This window comes from Eretmochelys imbricata, chromosome 1 (assembly GCF_965152235.1).
Source record: "Eretmochelys imbricata isolate rEreImb1 chromosome 1, rEreImb1.hap1, whole genome shotgun sequence".
NCBI lineage: Eukaryota > Metazoa > Chordata > Testudines > Cheloniidae > Eretmochelys > Eretmochelys imbricata.
In genome coordinates this window covers 138,260,847-138,283,666 of record NC_135572.1, presented here as the reverse complement: position 1 = coordinate 138,283,666, position 22,820 = coordinate 138,260,847, and the positions used below count along the sequence as shown (strand labels likewise).

General features: G+C 42.9%; 1 protein-coding gene across 1 annotated transcript in view; it reads right to left on the bottom strand.

Annotated features, from left to right (window-relative positions):
* Positions 1 to 22,312, bottom strand: part of BMX (BMX non-receptor tyrosine kinase) — a 37,086-nt gene extending 14,774 nt beyond the window's left edge. The window contains exons 1-9 of the mRNA XM_077811742.1: positions 22,175 to 22,312; positions 21,033 to 21,137; positions 19,443 to 19,524; positions 17,409 to 17,528; positions 15,375 to 15,442; positions 10,895 to 11,073; positions 3,445 to 3,476; positions 2,019 to 2,049; positions 1,087 to 1,141 (exon numbers count right to left, since the gene is read on the bottom strand). Coding sequence (XP_077667868.1) covers positions 1,087 to 1,141; positions 2,019 to 2,049; positions 3,445 to 3,476; positions 10,895 to 11,073; positions 15,375 to 15,442; positions 17,409 to 17,528; positions 19,443 to 19,524; positions 21,033 to 21,137; positions 22,175 to 22,312 — 810 coding nt within the window. The remainder of the gene's footprint in view (positions 1 to 1,086; positions 1,142 to 2,018; positions 2,050 to 3,444; positions 3,477 to 10,894; positions 11,074 to 15,374; positions 15,443 to 17,408; positions 17,529 to 19,442; positions 19,525 to 21,032; positions 21,138 to 22,174) is intronic.
* Between the last annotated feature and the right edge of the window lie 508 nt (positions 22,313 to 22,820).

The window sequence follows — 22,820 nt, the reverse complement described above, 5'->3', positions numbered from 1 at the left end:
ATAATGCCTTAAACTCACATCAGTTTTCCACTGCCTCAGTATATCTGGGTGACTAAACAGCTAGAGAGATTTTCAGTGCATATTCATTTTTAGGCTATTTTTAATGTGAGCGGCAGCTAAATCCTACTTCTTCCCTCTTTCCCATCCCCCAGTTTGGCACTATAGATTTCTGCTTTTGAGGATGGTCTCCCAGGTAGGTGCTGAGATTCTGGTTCCCAATAGGACTTTCCTAGCAGTACATGTAGGAGCGACATTGGTCTTGTGCTGGAATTTGGTTGGTGTGTGGCTGGAACAAGACACTTACAAGTCCAGCTGTAGTCTAAGATTCAATGCTGCAAGATGCTGCACAACCTCATGTCCCATTCAGATCGATGGGATTTGGGACTGTTTAGCCCCTGATTGGACCATAGGTGACTAGTCCTTCTACTGGTGCCCCCTTCCTCCTAGAAATACACAGTGATTTGCCAGGATTATACTTCCTTTCTGAACTTCTGGTGCAGGCAGCTGGAAGGAAAGTTGGGCCATGGCTCCGTCGAGCATGGTGTGAGCTGCAAGTGGCTGAGCACCAATGGGACAGGCAGTACACAAGGAGTGAGTGTCACGGGAGCTCGGAGGTGTAAGAGGTAAGTGTACTAGCGGCTAACATGCCATGTCTCCGATGGAACAGAATATGGCAATGCCATTGTCCAGTCGTCTCCATTTGTACACGTCATAGAATCCCCCCACAGTATTCTCTGATTGGCAGTCTGTGCTCCAGAAATACCAACATTTGAAATAGCAACGTAGAGTATTGTATGTCAGGAATGAAAGCCACTGGCAGAGCTTTGGGGGAGGGCGCTGCCTGCCCTTTGCCTAGTTTAGATTAGTGCCATTACTTAGCCACCTCTAGGGACCTTACATTCACCCACAACCTAATTACTCCTATATCTCCAAACTACATTAATACCTATGTCAGTTTCTGCCACTCTCACTGTAATACTAAAGTTATTTAAAGAACATTCGCACCCTCTAGAGGCGAGGAGCAGCACTGATAACAATAGATTTAGAGAGGGGTTTAAACGCAGTTAATAAAGATATTTCCAGTACCTTCTGTCGCAGCAGTTCCTCTGACTGGGCCCTGGAGATATCACCAGCATACCAGCTACAACAAGAAATATTGTTTACAGCATGATTTCCGAATAATGGTTTGGCAAAGTAGACCAATGAAAAACCCATACAAGATGCCTCATTTTCAAATTTGCTTTTAAAAAGCTTTCGAATTATCTATCTTGCATAGCCCCCAGTAGTAGCAGCAGCATGTTAAAGAATGGTCCATTTTCAAACACAAAGTTCCTCACCAGTGTTTTTAATAAAATCTCGGATCATTAAAATTAAGCATCTGGGGTGGCCGCTGCCTCTCCACGTTCCCTGTTCAGGAGCTTCGGGTCACTGAATCAATGTAAATAGCCCCACTCCTCTGGCCCTCTTCACCCGGCTCTAACTGGGGCCAGCATGGCACCCTGCTCTGCAGCCTTCAGAGAGTGAGGATACTTTCTTTTTTGGCAACTCTGCCATGGAGAGCCCTGCATGCACCCCCACACTGGGGGGACTTTCAACTGAAAAGCGTAACCCCTACAACGTTCAAACCTCTTTGTGATAGGCAGGCTTTACCTTACATAATATGCTCATGAGCGGCAAGCTCCCAGACGCAGGAGACAGCGTCTTCATACATGTTTTCAAGTGACACTCCCCTCAGCCTCATCACAGGGATCAGTCTTTTGTGAGCACCCCCTTTTATCGGGATATCAGACAGGCTTTTCTAAAAGCCTCCCCATCTGCTGCTTTGTTGGGTGAAAACATATTCATTCCATTGGAAGCCTATGGAAGATTATTTATAATAAGGATGATTTGTATCACAGAAGGGTTGAGAGGGGGATAAAGGCTCCACTGTGCTAGGCACTCTGCAGACATCTAATGGAAAGATGGTCCTTGTCCCAAAGAGCTTAAGATTTACACATGAAAACACTCCACATACTCACTCATGCTTAGCAATGCTCTCCTCTTCTTCTGATGAATGGTCACTTCCACTGGAGTTTCTCCTACAAAGACGAAACACCCCATTGAAATCATGATTAAATACGCAGACCTTCCTCAAGTCAAAACCCAAATTAAATGTAGTCACACTGAACTAAGGCTAGGCTCAGCCCAAAGTGGATTTTTCCCCCTTTAGGCAAATTTGAGGATATATTTCATTTTCTTTCCATTTCTCTTTTGGTTTGGTGAGGGTGAAAAAAGTACACACTTTCCCATGGTAAAATACTCTAACCTCAGTTTTAGAGCTGCAGCTGAATGTTGCAAATGAACATGTTGCAGGTAGAAAGTCCTTTATAAGTAGTCATGCCTTGGCTAGCTGTGGGAGGAAATTTTAACTTGAGTTTTAAAAATTATCATTTGAAAAATCAGGAGCCTGCTCAGAGGGCATTCACAAGACTTCTGAGCAGAGCCTAAAGCGGCTTCGCCCCCTTTGTGATAATACCTAGTGTGCTGCAAGACTTAAACACTTTCTCGGCTCGTCCTGCTAGGCAGAGGGGCTGAACCTCTCTGATGCAGTTGTTATGAGGAGATTGTAATTGCCTCATTGAAGCTTACACAGAAATTCTCCAAAACCCCACAAGCTCAAAATCGTCCAATAAATGTTTTTAACATCAGGGACAGAATTAAAATAGCACATGCCAAAACAAGTTACAACATAGCAAATACCTCCCCTCTCCTCTCCCTAACCCCAACAACAAACCAATAATTTAGGATTCTAATTTTTACTGCATTCTACGGCATTCAGGAAATTATAGGAAATTATATGATCACATTTTACAAAAAAGTTGTGGGCCTGATCCAACTCCGCTTACTCAGACAAACCTCTTTACAGTCTATGGGATTACTCAAATGCTCCCTGCAAACACTCAGGCAAGTGTTTAATTTTATGCACAACGTAAGTGTTTGCAAGATCAGGGCCAAAGACACTTAAAAAAATGGGTCTGATCTGGCAGGCTTCATTTAAACAAAATCATGTTACTTTCTATGGGACTACTCACATGCATAATGTTACTTACATATGTAAATGTTTGCAAGGTTGGGGCCTTAATAGTGAAGTGAGAATATGTAGGGTGAAATCCTGGCCCTATTGAAGTCAATGGCAAAACTTCCATTGATATCAGTGGGGCCGATATTTTACCGATAATTTTTTTCATTAAATATGTATACAGCAAGGAGATGAAGATATAGTCTAGCTGATATCATTCATGACACTTTATGCAGGGTACTCAGAAAGCCATAGAATGATCATAAACCAGTGAAACATTCTGGAAATGTGGCCTGGTCTTTCCTAAAATGGTGAGGTGAAAATTTAAGCACTGAGTGGCTGGATGTTGATTTACCCAGGTTCATCATCATCCCAGGAGATCTCTTTCAGATAGGGACTTGGTGCGAAGCCTTCATTCCTGCAAATTAAACAGTTCATGATTCAGTTATCTTGTATAATTCCATCTTAAATTTGACCTTTTCAAATAGGAAATGGGATTAAACAAACTCACTCACTAACTTTTTATAGCGTCAGAGAGATTTTCATGTTTAAAATATTTTAAACTAGTCCTGGTGTTTATATGCCACATAGAGGAAGGCATGGGGAATTTTGTTGTTGTAGGAAATTATTTTTTAATACATTAAAATCTGTAACAGCCATTGAAATAACTTCCATCTTAGCGATAGGCTTTCTCAGCAGGAGTGGAGCAGGCAGTTTGTAGGTAGGGCTGCTCAATCATGTTTTGATGTACTAATGGCTGCCAGCAGCGGGTTCTCTGATCCAAAAACAATTCCCAGACATCAAAAAGTCAATGGCTGTACCAAGCACTCTCTTTCAGGTTCAATTCAGTCAAGCATCTTTATGAAGCAAAGCAGCTCGGGCTGTGAGGAGACCACCTGAGGCACCAGGCAGCATGGCAGGGCAGAGCTAAACTGTGTCGACTGAGGCGGTTTTCTGGTTGGAGACACAGGGCAACCGTATCAGTTGCAAGCTGTGTCTGTTGGAGGGACAGAAAGACAGGACAGTAGCAGTGAATGTGACCGTGACTGAAGCAGAGAGACTGGGCATCTTGAGCAGAGAACTCAACGGAGTGGAAGACTTGAAGATTGCTGAGTAAGGGAACTGCCTGCTGTTTGTTTCCTCCTGTGTTAACGGAAAGAGGACAATGTGGGTCATTCGTTTCGGTAAATAAAAGAGATTACACCAAAAATATACCTGACTTGTACTTTCAATTTCTCATCCTAATAGCAACGGCCCTCCAAGGCCCTGACTCCAATTAGTCACACAGGTCAAAGGGAAACACCATGCATAATTCTCTTTCTCTCTCTCTGCTCCTTCCCTTCAGCTCAGGATGCAGTGTTTGAGCTGTGAGAGCCTGGAGCTGATTGCATCAGGTGTATACATACACCACTTAGCCATCAACCAAGCAGTCATGCACTCTGCACTCTGTGCATTAAACTGGGTAGCCCCTCACACATACTAATTTGTTGCTGGCCTTCTGCTTTCTTTGATTCCATGGAACTTTTTACAGTGTGATGAATATCAAGCTGGGTATTGTGTGTTAGAAGCTAATGTTTCTTTATTTGTTTCTTTCTTTATTTACAAATTGTACTTGAATCAATGAGTTATTAGTCGACCAGCCAAAACTCCACTCAGTCCAAACTCTCTTCAGTCTGTCTGGGACCTCTCTCAGCTGAACATAGGTATTACTCCCAGCTGGAGATTAATGAGAAAATACCTTCCTTTAATTTGCTGAAGGAGGTTCCTCCCTTTGTGGACCACAAGGGAAATAACCAAGAAAATCTATAGAAAGGGGTCCCCAGTCATTGCGGTAAAACATTAAGGGCTTGTCTACATGGGGGTTTTAATCCAGACCAAATCAAGTTAATGTGGTTTGAAAACACTTGTGTACACATGACGCAACCAATCACTGTGTATTAATTCCACATCTATCAGGTGTTCTGGAGTTGTCCTGCCCAGTGGACTAGGTTCACTTCAAATTGTATTAGTTTGGTCTTTTGTTTGTATGCATGCAGTTGCTGTGCACCACTTCTTGTATGCTTCCACTGGCAATCCCATAGTGCTTTGCAGGTTGACCATTACTGACCTGTCTGTTTACTTGTGTGCACACCCTGCCCTGGGATCAAGTTTACAGGATGTCCCTTCCCCCTTTTAAAAGCTGGTGCAGAGCTAGATTTTGCTATTTGCTCCTGGATCCCAGTGTATCATTCTGGTGATACCACTGCGATAGGGCTCCAGAAGCCCACATCATGCCTTGTGCAGCCCCTTGGATCTCAGCTGAGACCCTGGATCTCATCATCATCTAGGGGAGCAGCTTTGGTTCAGGAAGCTCTTTGCGGCCAGCTACAGGAATGAGCAGTTTTTTGTGGACACTGCAAAGCAGATGTCTGTGAGGAGTCATGAGTGGGTTGCCACCCAGTGCTGGATAGAGCAAGCAGCTCAGAAGAAAATACATTGAAATGAGGGATAAAAGGAGACAATCTGGCAGGGGACATGTGACCTGTCCATTTTTTGATGAACTGGACAGGCTTCTACATGATTATAGTATGACCCTTCCCAGGCACTATTTGGAGCCTGCTGCCTGTGTTCTGCCCTCCACCCACGATGACTGGCTCAACCAGTTGGAAAATGAGAAGGTGGATGCCGGAGAAGAGCTGCCCTGGAAAACCAGGATCTTTTTGGGACTAAGAATGCTGACGATGGCCAGCTGGAAAGCCCGCCCCAATCCTGACCTGCTACAATGGACCCTGATTCCTCTGTCGGAGCCAGAGTCCCAGCCAGAAAACCAGGCTGCGACCGAAGAATCAGATCCCTTGGAGGGAACTTCAGCAGGTTGGAAACCTGTCCTTTCAATTTATTATTATTGTTGGCAGATGTGAATTAGAACCCTCCCGTTCCCTACCCCCTTTTGCTATTTCAAAATGGCACATATCCTGACCCTCTGTGCCCCGTCCCACGGCAGAGTTGAATACAGAAAGCATTCATTTGTGCAAAATCCCACAGTTTGTTGAGACACTGGTTACAGGAAAATAATTGGGGTTAGTTTTCATAGTTCACCTGAGGTATGAGTGCACATTGCATGGGCAGACCAGGCTGAGGTACAAATGCCATGTAACAAGCAGCTTAGCGGATAACCATAGCAGCCCCCCAACCTGAAGCAAATACTCACCAGCAACTACACACCACACAACAAAAACACTAACCCAGGAACCAAACCCTGCAACAAACCTTGCCTGCATATCTATTCAAGGGCACCATCATAGGACCTAACCACGTCAGCCACACTATCAGAGGCTCGTTCACCTGCACATCTACCAATGTGATATATGCCGTCATGTGCCAGCAATGCCCCCCTACCATGTACATTGGCCAAACCGAACAGTCTCTGCACAAAAGAATAAATGGATACAAATCTGACATCAGGAATTACAACATTCAGAAACCAACAGGAGAACACTTCAACCTCCCTGGTCGCTCAATAACAGACTTAAAAGTAGCAATTCTTCAACAAAAAACTTCAAAAACAGACTCCAACGTGAAACTGCAGAACTGGAATTAATTTGCAAACTGGACACCATCAAATTAGGCCTGAATAAAGACTGGGAGTGGATGAGTCATTACAAAACCTAATTTTACCATAGCAATCTCCCCCTACTGTTACTCACACCTTCTTGTCAACTGTTTGAAATGGGCCACCCTCATTACCACTACAAAAGTGATTTTTCTTCCCTTGATATTCTACTGATAATTACGTTGTCTCATTAGACTGACCCCCCCAACCTGGTAAGGCAACTCCCATCTTTTCGTGTACTATGTATAAATATACCTTCTACTGTATTTTCCACTTCATGCATCTGATGAAGTGGGTTCTAGCTCACAAAAGCTTATGCCCAAATAAATTTGTTAGTCTCTAAGGTGCCACAAGGACTCCTCATTGTTTTTGCTGATACAGACTAACACGGCTACCACTCTGAAACCTGTAACCATAGCAGGGCGTTTCTGGTTTTCTCTGTGCTGTCTCCATGTCTGCAGGAGAGGTATAGCAGAACTTAAAACTGAGAAATTGCTGAATTTTGTTTAGCACGCTATACAGAATAGTTGCATGCCCAGTCCCCACCCCCTAGCATAGCTTGCAAGCCCCTTCCACTCCTGCAGCACTTCTGGGGGGCCATCCTGGTGAATAACTTCACACCATATGTCGCTGGTCTGCCTTTTGCCTTTAAGAATAAGGCCATTCTGTGCCTCCTCGTCACCCTCCTCAGCATAATGTCACTGAGAGTCAGGACAGCCTAAAGGGGATGTAAAGAGGATTACAATCTAGCTCGCCCCCTGATGCTCCCCATAGCCCTCCCTTTGCACCACAGACACGCCTCCAGTGCCCAAACAAATCTGCAAAAGCAAACCTGGAACATGGCTCTGACCACCCCCACCCCTACCAACAGCCTGAAAGTAGATACAGGACACTGAAATCCAAATGCAGCCAGCACCTTCTCTCCATGCAAACCACTGACCATCTTTGAGATTCCCCCAAGACTGGGAAGAGACTCGGGGAGGAAAAGTCACATATACAAAGAAGCTATTAGGATTTGTCTGGCATATAAACAGTACACAACTGTTTTTTCCCCTTACTCCCACAATCCCTGCAACAGCCAGACCATCAAGGCCTCTATATACTGCTGACAGGCTGGTCAACCTGACGGGGAGAAAAAGGAAGACTCGCAATGAGACATTTGCAGAACGCATGGCTGAGTCACAAAGGAAAACCAGACTGGCTGAGAGGTGGAGGCAGTACATGAGGACTGAGTGGGAGAAAGAAATGCAGCTCTCCCAGGAGATAGTGACAGTGGCCAAGAACAGAGACCAGAGAAAGCATGGCTGTGGCTAAGGTCAACATCGCCATGGCCAGGGAGCACACGGTAAAACACAGACAGATGCAGAGGCAGCTCATGGATGCTGTCCTGAGCCAGAATGCCATTCACTTCTCAGATCCAACCTCTGGGCACCGAGAACACTGACTCCTGGGACCTCTGCGGCACCTTTGACAACTTTGAGCCATGGCACTCAACCCCAGAATCTAGAGGCAAGGTGTATTCTCGCTTGTGACTTTATGCAAACCCCCCACCCCCCAGTGTTGTATTTGAAATGTTCACACTGTTGCATTAATGAAATGTTTGTGTACAGTTGGTTAGCTAGTAGATTGGTTAGTTAAATGCATTTCCAAATACAAATACATTATTTTTTCCATTGGCTTCATTAAAACCTTATTATTGGTTTTTGTTGTTGTTTCATAACAAAAACAGTTCACAGTGCATCCATTATGAGTCATCATTGCATTTAACACAGAAAATCCTTTAAATAAAGCTGAAATAATTCATAGGGTTTTACATAAGTACACACTTCAATCACCTACACACAATCCCCCAGTGCTCACAATGTCTGTATCCCAGCACAAGCCCCCTGGGCTGCCACATTCAGGCACAAGACTCAAAATATGAAAACAGGCATCCCTGGCAGCATTCTCCCAGCTGTTAGTGTTCTCTAGGGGATACTCTGCTGGCTGCTTGAACCTCCAAGCAAGTCTGTCTTAACATCAGCCTCCCACCCATCAGCATGGTTCCTTCCCCCCTTGCTCTCACAAATATTGCATAGAAGCATGATGTGCAGCTAAAATGCTTGGAAAAAAAATTCTGCAGCTTCCAAGCTATTCCATGAACAGCACCATCTGCCTTTCAAATGACCTAATATACACTCGACCCTCATTCTGCAATTACTGAGGCAATGGTTAAAATGTCTCCTCCTTCTGTCCCAGAACAAGTGTATGGCTTCATTAGCCAGGGCATCAGGGGGTAAGCCAGGTCTCCCAGAATAATCAGCCCAACCTCCATACTATTAATGTCCACAATGCTTCTGAGGGGGAATAGTCTTTTCTCCATTAATCTAAATAGAACTGAGTTCCAAAAGATCCTAGCATTGTGGATGCTTCCAGAGCACCCTGCATTTATGTCTGTCATGCTGCCATGGGAGTCCACTTGTCCTTGGTGAAGCTTGGAGAAGTACCCTCTTCTGTTTATAAATTCTGCAGCCCGGTGGGAGAGGGGGGCAAAAGATAGGCATATGGGTCCCATCACTTGCCCCTATACAGTTTGGGAACCCCATGCATGCAAAGCCATCAGTAATCTCCTGAGCATTATACAGCTTCATGACCCAATTAGACAGCACCTGATCAATGACCTAGTAGAGAATGGTCCCAATGATTGATCTCCCTGCACTGGATTGGTTGGCTACAGACTGTTAACATTCTGGGGTGGCCAACTTCTGGATGGTAGCTATGACCTGCTTCTCCACCAGTGTGGGGCACAGCATGTTGGCACGCTGTTGCTGCAGCTCTAGGGTCAGTTTCATGCAGATCTCAAAAAAGGTTTCCCATCTGGTAGTTCTATGGCCACTGCTGGTCACCCCGGCTCTGCAGAACGATCCTCTCCCACCAATCCACACTGGTTTCCTGAGCCCAGAAGTGGCACTGAATGCTGTGCAGGTGATCCAGGAACTCGCCCTCTTGTTCCAATGGCATCCTCCTGTTCTTCTACCTTGTCCTGCTGCCCCCGCAGTAGAGTATCCCCCTGATGCTGGAGGAGCTGTTGCTGATGCCATAGGATATTCTCCGGCTCCCATGTCATTCTCTTGGGCGGTGCAACAGGCATTCGGCCAGCTCTGAGTGCTGTAATACAGCCCAAGCAGCCTGTGCATACTCATGCTTATCACCATAGCAGTGTGCAGCATTGTGGGGTCCATGCTGGATGACAGTATTTTAGAAATGTTGCGAGCCCGCCCAGAAAGGAAGTATGGGGCGGAGACGGTGAAAACGTGATTTTTTAAATAAAATTGAACCTGCCTGCCTTTCCACACTTCACAGAGAAAGTAATCCCAGGATTCATGCTGCTCAGCAGGGAAGCCCAGACGTATCCCTTGGAAATACATTCCATGGGACACCTCTGGAGAATGCTGTGCCCTCAGTTTGCAGCAAACTGCTGTCATGTGTTCACATGATGTGAACTGAAAATGGAACAGTTGTTCCATATGCACACTGTTGGTGCAACTCACATCCTGCCAGTTACATGATGTGCAACAGAAAGCTTCGGGTTAACTCCCTTTCCCAGCCCTCCGCCCCAGGTGGATACCCCAAAGGTGAAAAGTGCTTCTTTCCTAATAGTCTCCATTGACTCTAAAGTTGCCACTGCTATTGCAGGTACATTCCAAAATAAAAACCACTAGAGACTGTTCAGATAATAGGCTACTCAGCGATTATTGTCACTCTTGCCTGATCTGGTAGCTAAAATTCTAGTTATTTCACAGGGAGAAGTGGAAGTAGGTGAGATGGAAGCAAAGATGGGGCAGGACAGATTTTTGAACAGCCTTAAGGAATGCAACCCCCCTTCTTTGTACATATGGTTATATGGTTTGCAAGTAGTGGACTTTTTGTGAGCCTTTGAAATGAAAATGATAAATCCTGAGGAGGCTTGACTTGCCTCTAAATTCCACAATACACATGCATCAGAGAGACACTGTACATGTCATGTATATAAGATTGTGGCAAGGGTCAAAGAGGGGCAAGTTAAAGGAGAAAAGAATGGAAGTTGTAGAGAAAATTAAGGCTCATGAGATCAGCTGGAGCAAGTTTAAAAAGCCACCAGGGTAGTTCTTAACCGGATCCTGGAATGCACCAGTGCCAGCAGGGTTGTTTAAGGATGGGTGTGATGTGGAATGAGGGTCATTGCTGAACAAATATTCTCTATTAAGTGTGCAAAGTAAACTTACCCTTCCAGGTCCCTTACTTGCCACCAGTCAGGATCCTCTTCTTTCAGAACATAATACTTGTTGTTCCTGATGAGCTGGATATCAGAGTTTCCTTTGGGTTCATAGTCATACTCTGCCACAGTGATCTTCAGTGAGGATTTACCAGGTGCTAGAACTGGAGGCAGACTGTCATGCTTCAACTTTTGAAGGCAGAGGAAATAAAACTACAATGAAGTGCATTGCAGTAGAAAATCATTTTTAGCATTTATATTGCAGTTTGCATCTTCAATAAGCTCTGTGACGGCGAAGAAATTAATGCAAGCTAACAAGAAATGCATAGTGGGCTGAAGTATTTTTTCCTTCATCTGTTTTAAAACACATTCCAACAGCTGTAGTCCAATATAAATAATGAACTACAAACCAAACTCTATTACAATAATATTCAAGGCTTGGTCCTGCTTTAATATATGTGGAGTTGTTTTTTTTGTAAAATTAGCAACAGCACAGACTTTATGTTACAAGACCCAAGGAGCATGGTTTTGTATTATAGCTGAGAACAGGATTCAGCCCAGTGGGTTAAAAATACACCAGAAGAGGTAAGGACATTCTCAGTTGAAGCTAACAATTTGTGAGCTCACAATGAGCTCAAACTGCAACATGTTGCAGGTGGCTCAGCACAGAGGATGAATTTACATAACCTGGAATGGTAATAGGATTAACTGATACTTATACCTGGGGTATATCTACACTGCAAAAAAAGGTGTGTTCCTAACTCAGGTTAGCTAACTTGGGATAAAATAGCAGTGAAGACATGGCAAGTTGGCATTTAGCTTGGGTTAGCAGCTCAAGTTCAAGCCTATAAGTTACCCTGGGGTTGAACTCAAAGTACTAACCCAAGTTAAAAACACATCTTTTTTTGCAGTGTAGACATACTTGTAGTGTACATTGTGAGTCATGAAGCGTAAGTACCTTCCACCGTATGGAAGTGTGCTGATAGCAGACCGGACCAAAAGACTCTGCTGTAACATGATACGATAGCATGTCACATTTTTTAAAAATGTGCCTTAGGTCAATAACAAGTATAATAGTCACCGTTAAAAATGAAATCAGCATTAGCCAACTGTTACTGCACAGTGGGGCCTGTTATTTCCTTTTCTAAACACGGTATGGAAGAAATTGATATTTCAGATAATCAAGGCTGATTATTTGTCATGGAATAAAATGGGAAGAGTCGGGGCTTTGCTGCAGCAGGAAATGCAAATGTTAGTTTAAAAGAGGACAGTCATGGCACACAACTTATTTTGCTTAATATTAAGTTGTCTGTCATACGGAATTATGAGAAAGTCAAATAATTGTTTAAAACTAGGTAATAACAAGCAGCTTAAAATAATTAAAAACTCGTAGTCAAATACAGTGGGCCTATGTAGATCTAAGCTTGCAAAAATTCCCAGAGGAGTCCTGGTTTAGTGGTGGGCTGGCTGGGATTATAAAAACCCTGAATTTTTGTTGAAAAAAAATCCTGTCAGTGGCGGTTCCAGTCTTGGAAGGCATGGCCATCACAAACATATAGATTTGCAGGTAATATACCGCCCTAAGCCCTAGTCGCCTTTCAGTGACGTCAGTAGGAGTTTTGCTGTTGACTTTAATAGCAGTAGGAATGAGGCCTAAAGATAACATTTTCAGAAGTGCCCAAGTCACTTATGAGCCTAAGTCCCATTGACTTTCAATGAGACTTAGGTGCCTACGTGCCTGCCACTTTTGGTTACCAGCTTGGATTTGATGTGGAGAGCACACTGTGGATAAGTTCAATTTTCCCCAGAGGGGTGTGTGTGTGTGTGTGTGTGTGTGAGAGAGAGAGAGAGAGAGAGAGAGAGAGAGAGAAGAGCAGGCTAGAATCCTCACACTAAGGCCATAGAGTAATTAATAGTGGAACTCCTCAATGGCTCTGGCTGCAACCTCAGGGATGCAGGAAGGGGGTAAGGGAATGACTGGAGTGAGGGCTAGGACTGGCCAGTTGATCTGCCCCTGCCCACTGGCTAGGAGGCGTGAGGGCGCAGGAGAGAAACAGCAAGGGCTACAAATGGGGTGCAGAGGACTAACAGACGTGAAATGCTGCCTCTCATGGCAGGAAACAACTGCTGCTCCCAAAGAGTCGGGAAACTGTCTGGCGGCTCCAAGGCACATTCATGCCCATTAACCCGGCTGATGGTCCCCAACTCCCATAATTGCTCCTGGAGTAGCCTCTTCTGTCAGGCCCCAGCATAAGAGGGCAGAGGTATGATGTTGGTCTGAGGAAAAGGGACACCAGAGACCCAGGGATGTGGGGAGAAGGACAGCACCAAGAACAACCTGGACAGGGAAGAGGGGGACAGAGTCCCTAGAGATTTGGAGGAAGGGTGAGGGGAGGGGCATAAGCCAACAGAGACTTGGAAGGACTGTTAGGAGATTATGGTGTTCGGTATGTTGAGCAATTTGAATGGGTGGTAAAAGGGGAAAGGGAAAAAAGGAGAAAGTTATTCAAAGTTTTGTTGGGGGCTTGCACTAGTAGTTGCTGGACTAAGTAGATGCTGCTCCCTGTCATTTGACAACTTTTGTAGTCCTGACCTGTGCCATGTGACTGGGGCCAGGAAATAAAGTTGCTTTGTCTCTGACAAGCACTGGAAGGTATTTGAGCTTTATATTAGGGCCCACTTTGAATTTGTATTTGGGGACCCATCTGAGCATTGTTATGCCCCTGCTTTTTAAATTTCCCTTTCAAAACATCTCCTTGAGAATGAGCTAGGAAGTCCTAATATGAGTCAACCCGTTCAGTGGCTGATATCCATGACTGATAATCTCTTTAGATAAACAAAATCCTTCGACAGGAGTCAGGGAGGATGGCCCATGGCATTTGAAATTTGTTTATTCACAGTCTCAGTATCCTCAAACTTCGTTATCAGAACCAGGATCAAAAGCCCATTTGCTCAGTTATAAATGCTTTCCAAGTCCCTACTCAGACAAAAATACTTAAAGCCGCATTGACGATTCTTATGATTTTATCATGAGTCGTGTGATATTTGGTACGTTTCTTAAATCCCCTGCTGCTGGAGTCAAGTTATTGCGTGAGAATCTCAGCTTTCATTTTAAAAAAAGTTTCTATGCTGGTGGTTGCAGAGAAAAGCTGGAAACTGTGATCTGAGTGTATCCTAGATCAGGGATCGGCAATCTTTGGCACGCAGCCCGTCAGGGAAATCCGCTGGCAGGTCAGGACAGTTTGTTTACCTGCAGCGTCCACAGGTTCGGCCAATCGCAGCTTCCACTGGCCGCGGTTCGCCGTTCCAGACCAATGGGGGCTGCGGGAAGCGGCATGGGCCAAGGGATGTTCTGGCTGCCACTTCCCGCAGCCCCCATTGGTCTGGAACAGCGAACTGCGGCCAGTAGGAGCTAAGATCGGCCGATCCTGCGGACGCTGCAGGTAAACAAACCGTCCCGGCCTTCCAGGGGCTTTCCCTGACGGGCCACGTGCCAAAGGTTGCCAATCCCTGTCTTAGACGTATGACATATAAGTGAGCTCTTAGTCACAAGCCCTCTCCCCAGTTCCAAGCCTGAGTGACTTGTCTGGACACGGATGCATTTGGTGGAGATAACCCCAATCCCCGGCCATGGAACAACAGTGAAGTGGCACTCCAGTCACTACCTGGGCCTAAGTGCTGGAGTGACCTCCATGGATCTTGTGCTCTACAGAGAGGAAAGGACCAGAGAATCAGTGTAGTAGCCGATCCTCAAGCCCCATCCTGACTCTTGTCTCTGACAACCACCACCCTTCCCTCTAACAGGCCTCTTCATGACTATAACAGGAGCCTCCATGGAGCTGGACTCCGTGGCTGGCAGAGGCTGCACATTTCCTGTACAGACACACGTAATCCTGCCCTCCCCCCAGTACAGGGGCACTGCAGCATTTCCACTCAGTAGGAGGCCCTCTGCAACTTCTGGAATGGGAAGGATTTGGGCTCTAGAGCAACAATTTTGGGCCCAGGCCTGCTCTCACTGAAGCCTGTGGGGTAAAATTCCCATTGACTTTAATGGAAACAGGCACATAAAAGCAAATCTGTTCAAACAACTTCACAAGAAGCAGAGGTTTGCTATGGCCCAAACTGACATACGCATACTGCAATGCATTGAAACTATCTGAGACTTTCCCAGCTTTGCAGGCACTCCTGCGTGACAGCCCAGAGGGGAGCGTGGGCAGGGTGAGGAATGAGTGGAGAAAGGGTAGAGCTGGAGGACTGCTAAGTGCACCCTCCTGTCCTTCCCCGGGTTGTGCTGGTGGCCACTAAGGACATTGGTGCTACTCAGTGACTAGATTGGAGTAGCCGCTATTCAACAGCTGTCTGGGGGAGAAGGTTCCTTATTCCTTCCCCAGTGGATCTCTCCATCATTTATGTGGGCTGGATGCTAGAGAGTGGATTTGCCCGCAAAAGCAGAGTTCATTGTAGGCAGATACTAAAAGTTTGTCACCTACCGGTTTTGCAGGGACAGGAGGCAGCGGTTTCACAGAGCTGGTTGTGCTAGGTAGACTCATATCTATAACTGGGGGGAAAGTAAAAATAACACAAGCCATTTACTGCATGACTCCAAGGCTTTGCGTGCAATAGGCTTTTTCACTTATGTAGCTTCACTAGTGGCAGCAATGGTGGGACTATTAGAGGAGACAAACAGAACTGGTGATCACCAGTGTTTTACCTCCACGTTGGGTTAACGTGCTTTAGGGAATGTGATAGTTAATATGTTGGAGGCTGCCTGAGATTTTCCCTCCACTAGCCCTCTCACATTGTTGGCATCACAAGTGCAGCTGCACCATCAACAATAGCTGGTTTTCTGAAGCAAATTTAGCATAGACACAACACCCTCTTGCCTTCTGTAGTATTTCAGACAGAGACAAGGTGTTTGATACATGATGACCCTACTTTTTGGAAGGTTTCTTTTTCTACCTACTACTTTGTGTAGAAGTCCAGTGGCAACCAAATAGTTACTTGTGGCAGTGTGTGGGTTTTATAGCATTATTTGCATATATCGTGTTTGGTTTGGAAGTTACAGAAGGCCATTCAAATGACAAAAAACCAACAACTGGCAACTCTTTAAAATAGTAGGGCATTGTTCAGTGTTCCTCCACTGTGTCCATACATAGGACACCGATGTTAATTCTGAATAGTGCAGCTACATTTTCAAAAGGGGCCTCTTATATTTTCACTTGCAATCTCTCACATACAAATTGGGCTCTTAGGTGTTTTGGCTTTTATTTTCAAATATGTCCCTTAAATATGGGTTGCCTGTCATTTTGAGTACCCATCTTGAAACAACTGGGACCTGATTATCAGGGGGGCTGAGCACTCTCAATGTCAATGGAAACTGCAAGAGTTCAGCACCTCTGAAAAATCAGTATTTCAATATCAAGGTAGGCTCCCAAACCAGAGGCACCCAAAACAAGTGTCCACTTTCAAAAAAATGTAAGCCTCAACTATCCAATGTGCATGCAATAATGTGTGTGTGGGAGGGGAGGCAGGGTGCTTACGAATATGTAGATCCTGGCATGCACCCATTTTGAAAATTTACTCCTCAGGTTCTTTACGGTGACTAATAAATGAGTTAACTAATTGTGATGAATTTCCAGTCAAGTATTTTAAAAATGTATATTTAAGTAAAATACATAAAATGCTCCTTCATTCAGTAAATACATTGTTCCAACATACTGCAGCTCAGATATACCATGTTTGGTTTTAAATGGTGCACAGGAGGGAAATGCACAAATGTTCTATGAGGTTCTGGAATGTACCTTTATTTGAAACAACTGCTCCCCAGAACCATTTTGTGGAATAATTTGACTGGCAATTTTTCCTAACTAAACTTGCTCCTCAGCACAGTACATTTTATAAAGGTAAAATGATTTTTCAGCTATTCTTTTGATCCCCCTGTGCTTATTGTAATCCTATTTCTTGTAAACGCACATTCCACAGAGTACCAGAAATAGGCTTGTGGGGGAGAATGTTGCATTGCTTAGAAAAGTCGCCACCATAAATATAGATATAATGAGAAAATTCAGTTTTACTTTGGATTAATTATGAAGTTAAATTCTTTATAACTGACACACCAATGTTGTTAGTAGATAATTTGGCTGTTAGAAGTCAGCCATAAAGACAAGTTCTGATATTTTTTTCTCCCAGTCCCATAACAACAGCAACAACAACTCAGGATACTAAGTCAAAGAAGGAAAGAGAAAGAATTTCTTTTTGGTGCATTTTGGAGGTACAGTAAAAAATAGTTATGATCTCAGCATGGGTATTTCACATACTATGTTATTTTCCCCTAGCCATATTATCAAACTGCACAGTACAATTGCGATGCTGTTAAAAGACGTTAAGAACAAACATCAAGAGGAATAATTGACCAGATCTTTAGATTTACCACCATTGACTACAATTATCCTTGTAGATTTACCAATATCATGAAAAGCACCATTAAGACTAACAACATATCAAAAAGCAAAATGGCTCATTACATTTCTTCCAGATGGTACATCCAAGGGCTGCTTTACATGTCTGGTTGCAGCAGAGAAACTTCCCATTGGTGAAGAATTCTTTGTGATACTTGTTTAGTAAATTAGGATTGTCTTTAATCTCTGGAGAGCACAGGAGGGGAAGAAGAAAAAAAAAAGAACTTCAAAAGGTTTGCTGGTAGCATGTTCTCAGTAAAGTAAGACAAACTGATACAATAAAGGAATTCAGTAACTGTGAATCAAGATCATGGAGGAGACTTGCATTTTATAAAGACTTAAAGATGTTTCTAGACTGTCCTAAAGCCCATTTAACTGTGTTGAAAAACCTAATAAAATATTTTATGTATCAAAAATATGAAGAGTGATTTCATTTCTAATTCATATCATAGAAATAAACTAGACAAACTATAGGTGTTCAGTACCCCAAATGGCAAATTTCAGCACAAAACTGACCTGTTAAAGGAATGTACCGTTAAAATGTAACACTTTCCATTTATCAAACCTCTTAAATAAACATTTGTTACTTTATATATAAAAAAAATACTCCAGTGTTCTATAGAAATGGCCCAAAACAGTATAACTGGCAATAGGGATACTGTAGTTTTTTAAATCAGTTTTGTAGTATTTGTTTTAAAAGATAATGAAACAAATAATTTTAAAAGTGTAGGGCATGGGTTTATAAATAATTGCTTAAAGTTAAGCTCCTAAATCCCTGGTTAGGCACCTGAATTTACAGCCTGGTTTTCAAAAATGCTGCACACGCAGAAGCATGGGAGCTGCTGCATGATTGTTCAAAATCTTGGCCACAGAATTTTGCTACCAGTTTTTATAGCTAAACTTGATTTTAAAAGTTCCTTAGAAAATTGCAATCACTTTGGTATAATGCACGTCACAAGATTTATGCAATATTTCACTAAACAAATGGTATTCCTCACATACTCTCTTTAAAAAACATATCTTGTTTGAATAGCACGCTTATTAATATGTTCAGCTGAGAATATTGGACCAAATCCTGAGGTCCTAAGGTCAGATCTTTCTCCCATCAGGAAAAAAACAATTTACGGGACAATAAGCCCCATGAAGAGACAAATCCTGGAGTTTCCAGCACATAATTCTGGTGGGTGAATGGAATGAGCAGAGGATTCAGCTACCAAAAACTCAATCTGCCAGACGTCAGGGCCATGAGTGGGGAAGTCTTTATGCCTCCAAACTGCCTCCTGGTTTCCTGTGGTTCTTCCCTATTCCCTTGCCAGTCTGGATCCCTGCTGGCACCTGCCTCCAGGATCCCCTCCCCAGAGGGGCTTTCAAAACCAAATTTTTCTTCAGAAGACTTACTCAAAATAATCTGTCCCTGGTTTCTAGAAGAATCAATGCATGTAGCCTATTGAATCCTCCCACTTCTGCCCAGATTGTCCAGGGACAATGTTGCAGCAGTAGTTAATATATCTTCACTTCCATGTAGGCAAGGAGAGAGCCACACCCTCAGAGTCACCTCTACCCATCGGCCCACAAGGAAGAACTGGGGGATAAACAGGGCCTGACTCAAAGTCCTTTAAAGTAAACGGAAAGACTCCTATTGACTTTAATGGGTGCTCCTGCAATGTGTAGTATGTGGATCGACTCCCCCTCCCCTGAGGAGTCCTATTGACTTCACTGTGGTTTACTGGGCCCAGCACTCTGCCTACACACTACTTATTGCATGGACGGAGCCTTGCTCAGTTAAAGACCACAGAAAGAATCAGAACAAACTAAGTAAAGACTAGAGCTGGTGGGGAAATGCCAGCAGGGAAATTTTGTGAATTTTTTCCTCCCCCCCATTTTTCATTGACATTTTTTAAATATTCTCATCCACTGCAGTCCTGTTGCATGGCAGAGCGAGATTGAGGCTGAAAAATGGCTGACAAAACCGTTGCATTAAAATAAGAAACTAGATTCATCTGCTCCCCTTATTCAGATGATTTCTCTGAACACACAAGCTCCCCTTCCCCCCCACGTTAAAAAAGAGTTGCTTCACAAGATAGTAAAAACAAATGTTACCTGTGTGCAAAGCTTTCAGCCACTGACTTCGGCTCTCTTCGTTTGCTGCATAGACATAGAGAAGGCCATCCTTGTATACAATCTAAAAGAGGCAGGAAAACAATTCATTCTAGTTATCCTGGGCTTCACATCTGACTCAAAGTTCATTAGCTTTTTTTTTTTTTAAATAAAGACCTAGAGTAATGGAAACAAAGAAGTAAAGGACTTAGAACCCAAGGATCAAGCTCTGCAGGCTTGTTCACACCAAAATGCATGCAGCCCAGGCAGGGTTGCCAATTTTGGTTGGATATATTTTTGGAGATTTCATCACATGACATAATCTTTAATTAAAGATTAATCTTTAATTCCTGGAAACTCCAGCCTAATCCTGGAGGGTTGGCAACCCTAAGCCCAGGACAGTGAAGAGCCAGAGCAGAGTTATATAGTTATACTCCTATTTCACATGAATGTGAGCTTGCATTATGGGCCTGAACCAATCTTGTTCCCAATGGCAAAACTCCCTTTGGCATTAGTAGGCAAACAATAAGACCCTACATTCAGTAACTTGCACATTCTCATTAGAACCGGGAAGTACAGTATGTACCTTTCATTCCTCCCCCACGCCTCCCCCCACAGATCTGAGTGTATTAGGTGCTCATGAGAGTAACAAACTAATTTAATATAAAAATATTATTTAATGAGGGTTGGGGGGTATCCAATCTGAGATAAGTCAGGCAGTGATAACACTGCTGCCCTCTCTTGGGGTTACCCCCAGGGGTAGCAATTATTGGGTGTTAATTAATGAACTCCTCTGCTGCCCAGGTCATGCACCCTTTCCAAGCCACGGTTGCCAATTTTAGACTATAGCACCTCACCCTTCTCACAAAGGGAAGTTGCAGCTGCTTTGCACTGCTGTATATTCTCCTCATGGACTCTCTGCCCCCCAAACTCTCTGCTCTGGCATTGGAATGAACCTATCTCTGAGAATTAACACATACAAATGACAGCAAAGTCAAAGTTATGGCTTTTGCAGCAGATATGACTTTGCTTCCATGCACATATGTAGTGTTTGGTATTACTGTATATGTTTATAAAGATAAGGTTTAATGGAGATGTGCAGTTTGGATGAGGTACAATTGCTGAGGAACTGTAACTTTGAATTTCTGGAGTCTGGTACATTTAAATGGTCAGCCTACAGTTTCAATATCAAAAGGCCAAGTTCTGCACTTCTTTTTGCCACTAAAGTGAAAGGAGGTGAGGTGGGGAAGGTTAAAAAGAAAAAATGAATTGTGATCAGTATTGCACAACAAAATAAACATATTCAGTATTCAAATAAATGCACCATTATTGTGTGTGTATAGGATCACACCAAAATAAATAAACTATTATACACACATGAATGCAGAGATAGGTCCTGATCCAAATTCTACTGAAGTCAGTGAAAAGACTCCCGTTGATTTTGATGGTTGTTGGGTCACGTTTATAGTAAAAAGGATTCATTTCCAACCTGCTGTAAGTTTTTGGAACAGTCAGCAGTGACACAAGTCCTTATTTGTCCTAGAAATAATGGTTCACCACAGTAAAGATCAGTCTTGTATTTCTTGATCTTACCTGAAATGGATATTGTCTCTCCAAAGGTGCCTGTTCCTCATGATTCACTGTCTCAACACATCGAATTTTCTTAATGTCAATTGATCCTTTTTTGCTTCCTTTTTTCTAAGAATAAAAGCCGAAGCAGGACTACTCATCATTCTAAACACAAGACTTTCGTCCTCAAATCAAAAATACTTTATGGTCACGACAAGTTTTATAAAACCACACTTAATCAAGCTGTGTATAATTGCACACTTCAGATTGGGTAAGGTAGAGTTCCACTTTTGTTAAACTGGTTGGGAAAGACATCGAGAACCCTCCATCATATCTTATCCTGCAATCCATACACTGACAAAACTCCCTTTGAAGTCAAGGTATAAAGACAACAGGATGGTCCCTACATCTGGTACATGAACTTTGGTATTACAGTGCAAAAGCAGAGATGGAGGAAGGAAAATGCAAAAGTCTCTAGTGGGAAATGGGAGTCTGATTTTGTATTACATTATTTTGTTAAGATACTGGCACCAATCCTGCAACTCTTATTCACACAAGGAGTTGTAACTCACAGGAGTAATCCAAATGTGCTATCAGGAGTGCAGATGGTAACAATGTATTTTAATCTCTTCAGAGCTACATCTGAATGCACAAAAGAGGCCACTGTGCTGAAAGTACCGACCATTTTTTGGATACATAATCACTTTTTAAAATACAATCACGCTTTAGCCTTTTATTTTATATCATTTATGGGCCAAATTCTGCACTGAGCTATCTCCTGTATAAATGATTTCCAAACCAATGCCAGATATATAACTCACCACAGAGAACCTGATTCAAGAAAACATCCCTATTCAAGGCATGTGCTTAACTTTAGGCATGTGCTTAAGTCCCATTGATTTTGATGAGAGTTAAGCGTATGCCTAAGATTAAGCATGATTAAGTTCTGTCCTGAATAGGGGTGGACTTAAACACATTCTTAAGTGCTATCCTGAATCAAGGCCAGATTTTGGTCCCATACCATTTTTAAATGCCACTTGGAACAAAATATATCACTACCCTTACTATATGATATCTAATCAAAGCACATTGAGGAAGAAAATCCAGAGGCATAAACTTACTTTAGAAAAATATGTACCTCTGTAGTTAGGAAAATGATTTCTCACCTCTTTGTCATATTCATAGTAAGAGAGGTTTGTTTTTGTGAGAACAAACAGTCGTTCTTTGTAATTAACTGGTGAAATTTTTTTCTTCTGTTGTGACTTCTTTAAAAGAAGCTCCTCTAGAATTGATTCCTGCTCCATTTTATTGCCCTAAAAATTGGAAATAGTCATTTTAATAATAATAGTTGTGAAAAGATTAACAAAGACAACTATGTCCTTTACTAATGGATTGTAAAGCATGTTACAAAATGAATTTAAGATATATTTATTGCATGTTCTAACAAGCTGTTATGAAGAGTGTATTTCATATTTTATAAACAGCTATGAGTGTTTAGTTTTTTCACTCAGACAAAAATAAACATGGTTATAGGAAATTACAAATTTAAGATAAAAGAGTAGCTCCAACTGAGACATTTTCAGTTCTTTTGTTGCCTGAGAATTTCTCCCTTTAAGTCTTGCACTGTTTGGCAAGGAATTGAAGCTATGTTAAGCACAAATGTATCATATCTGAGACACAGGAAGAAAGTAATTATAGCAACAAACACACAATCCTTCATATCACAGATGAGAAAAAGCATAATTGATCACAGTGTTTCCTAGACAGGTAATTTCTAATTTCTTTCTTTGCATTGAAAGAAACATATGGATA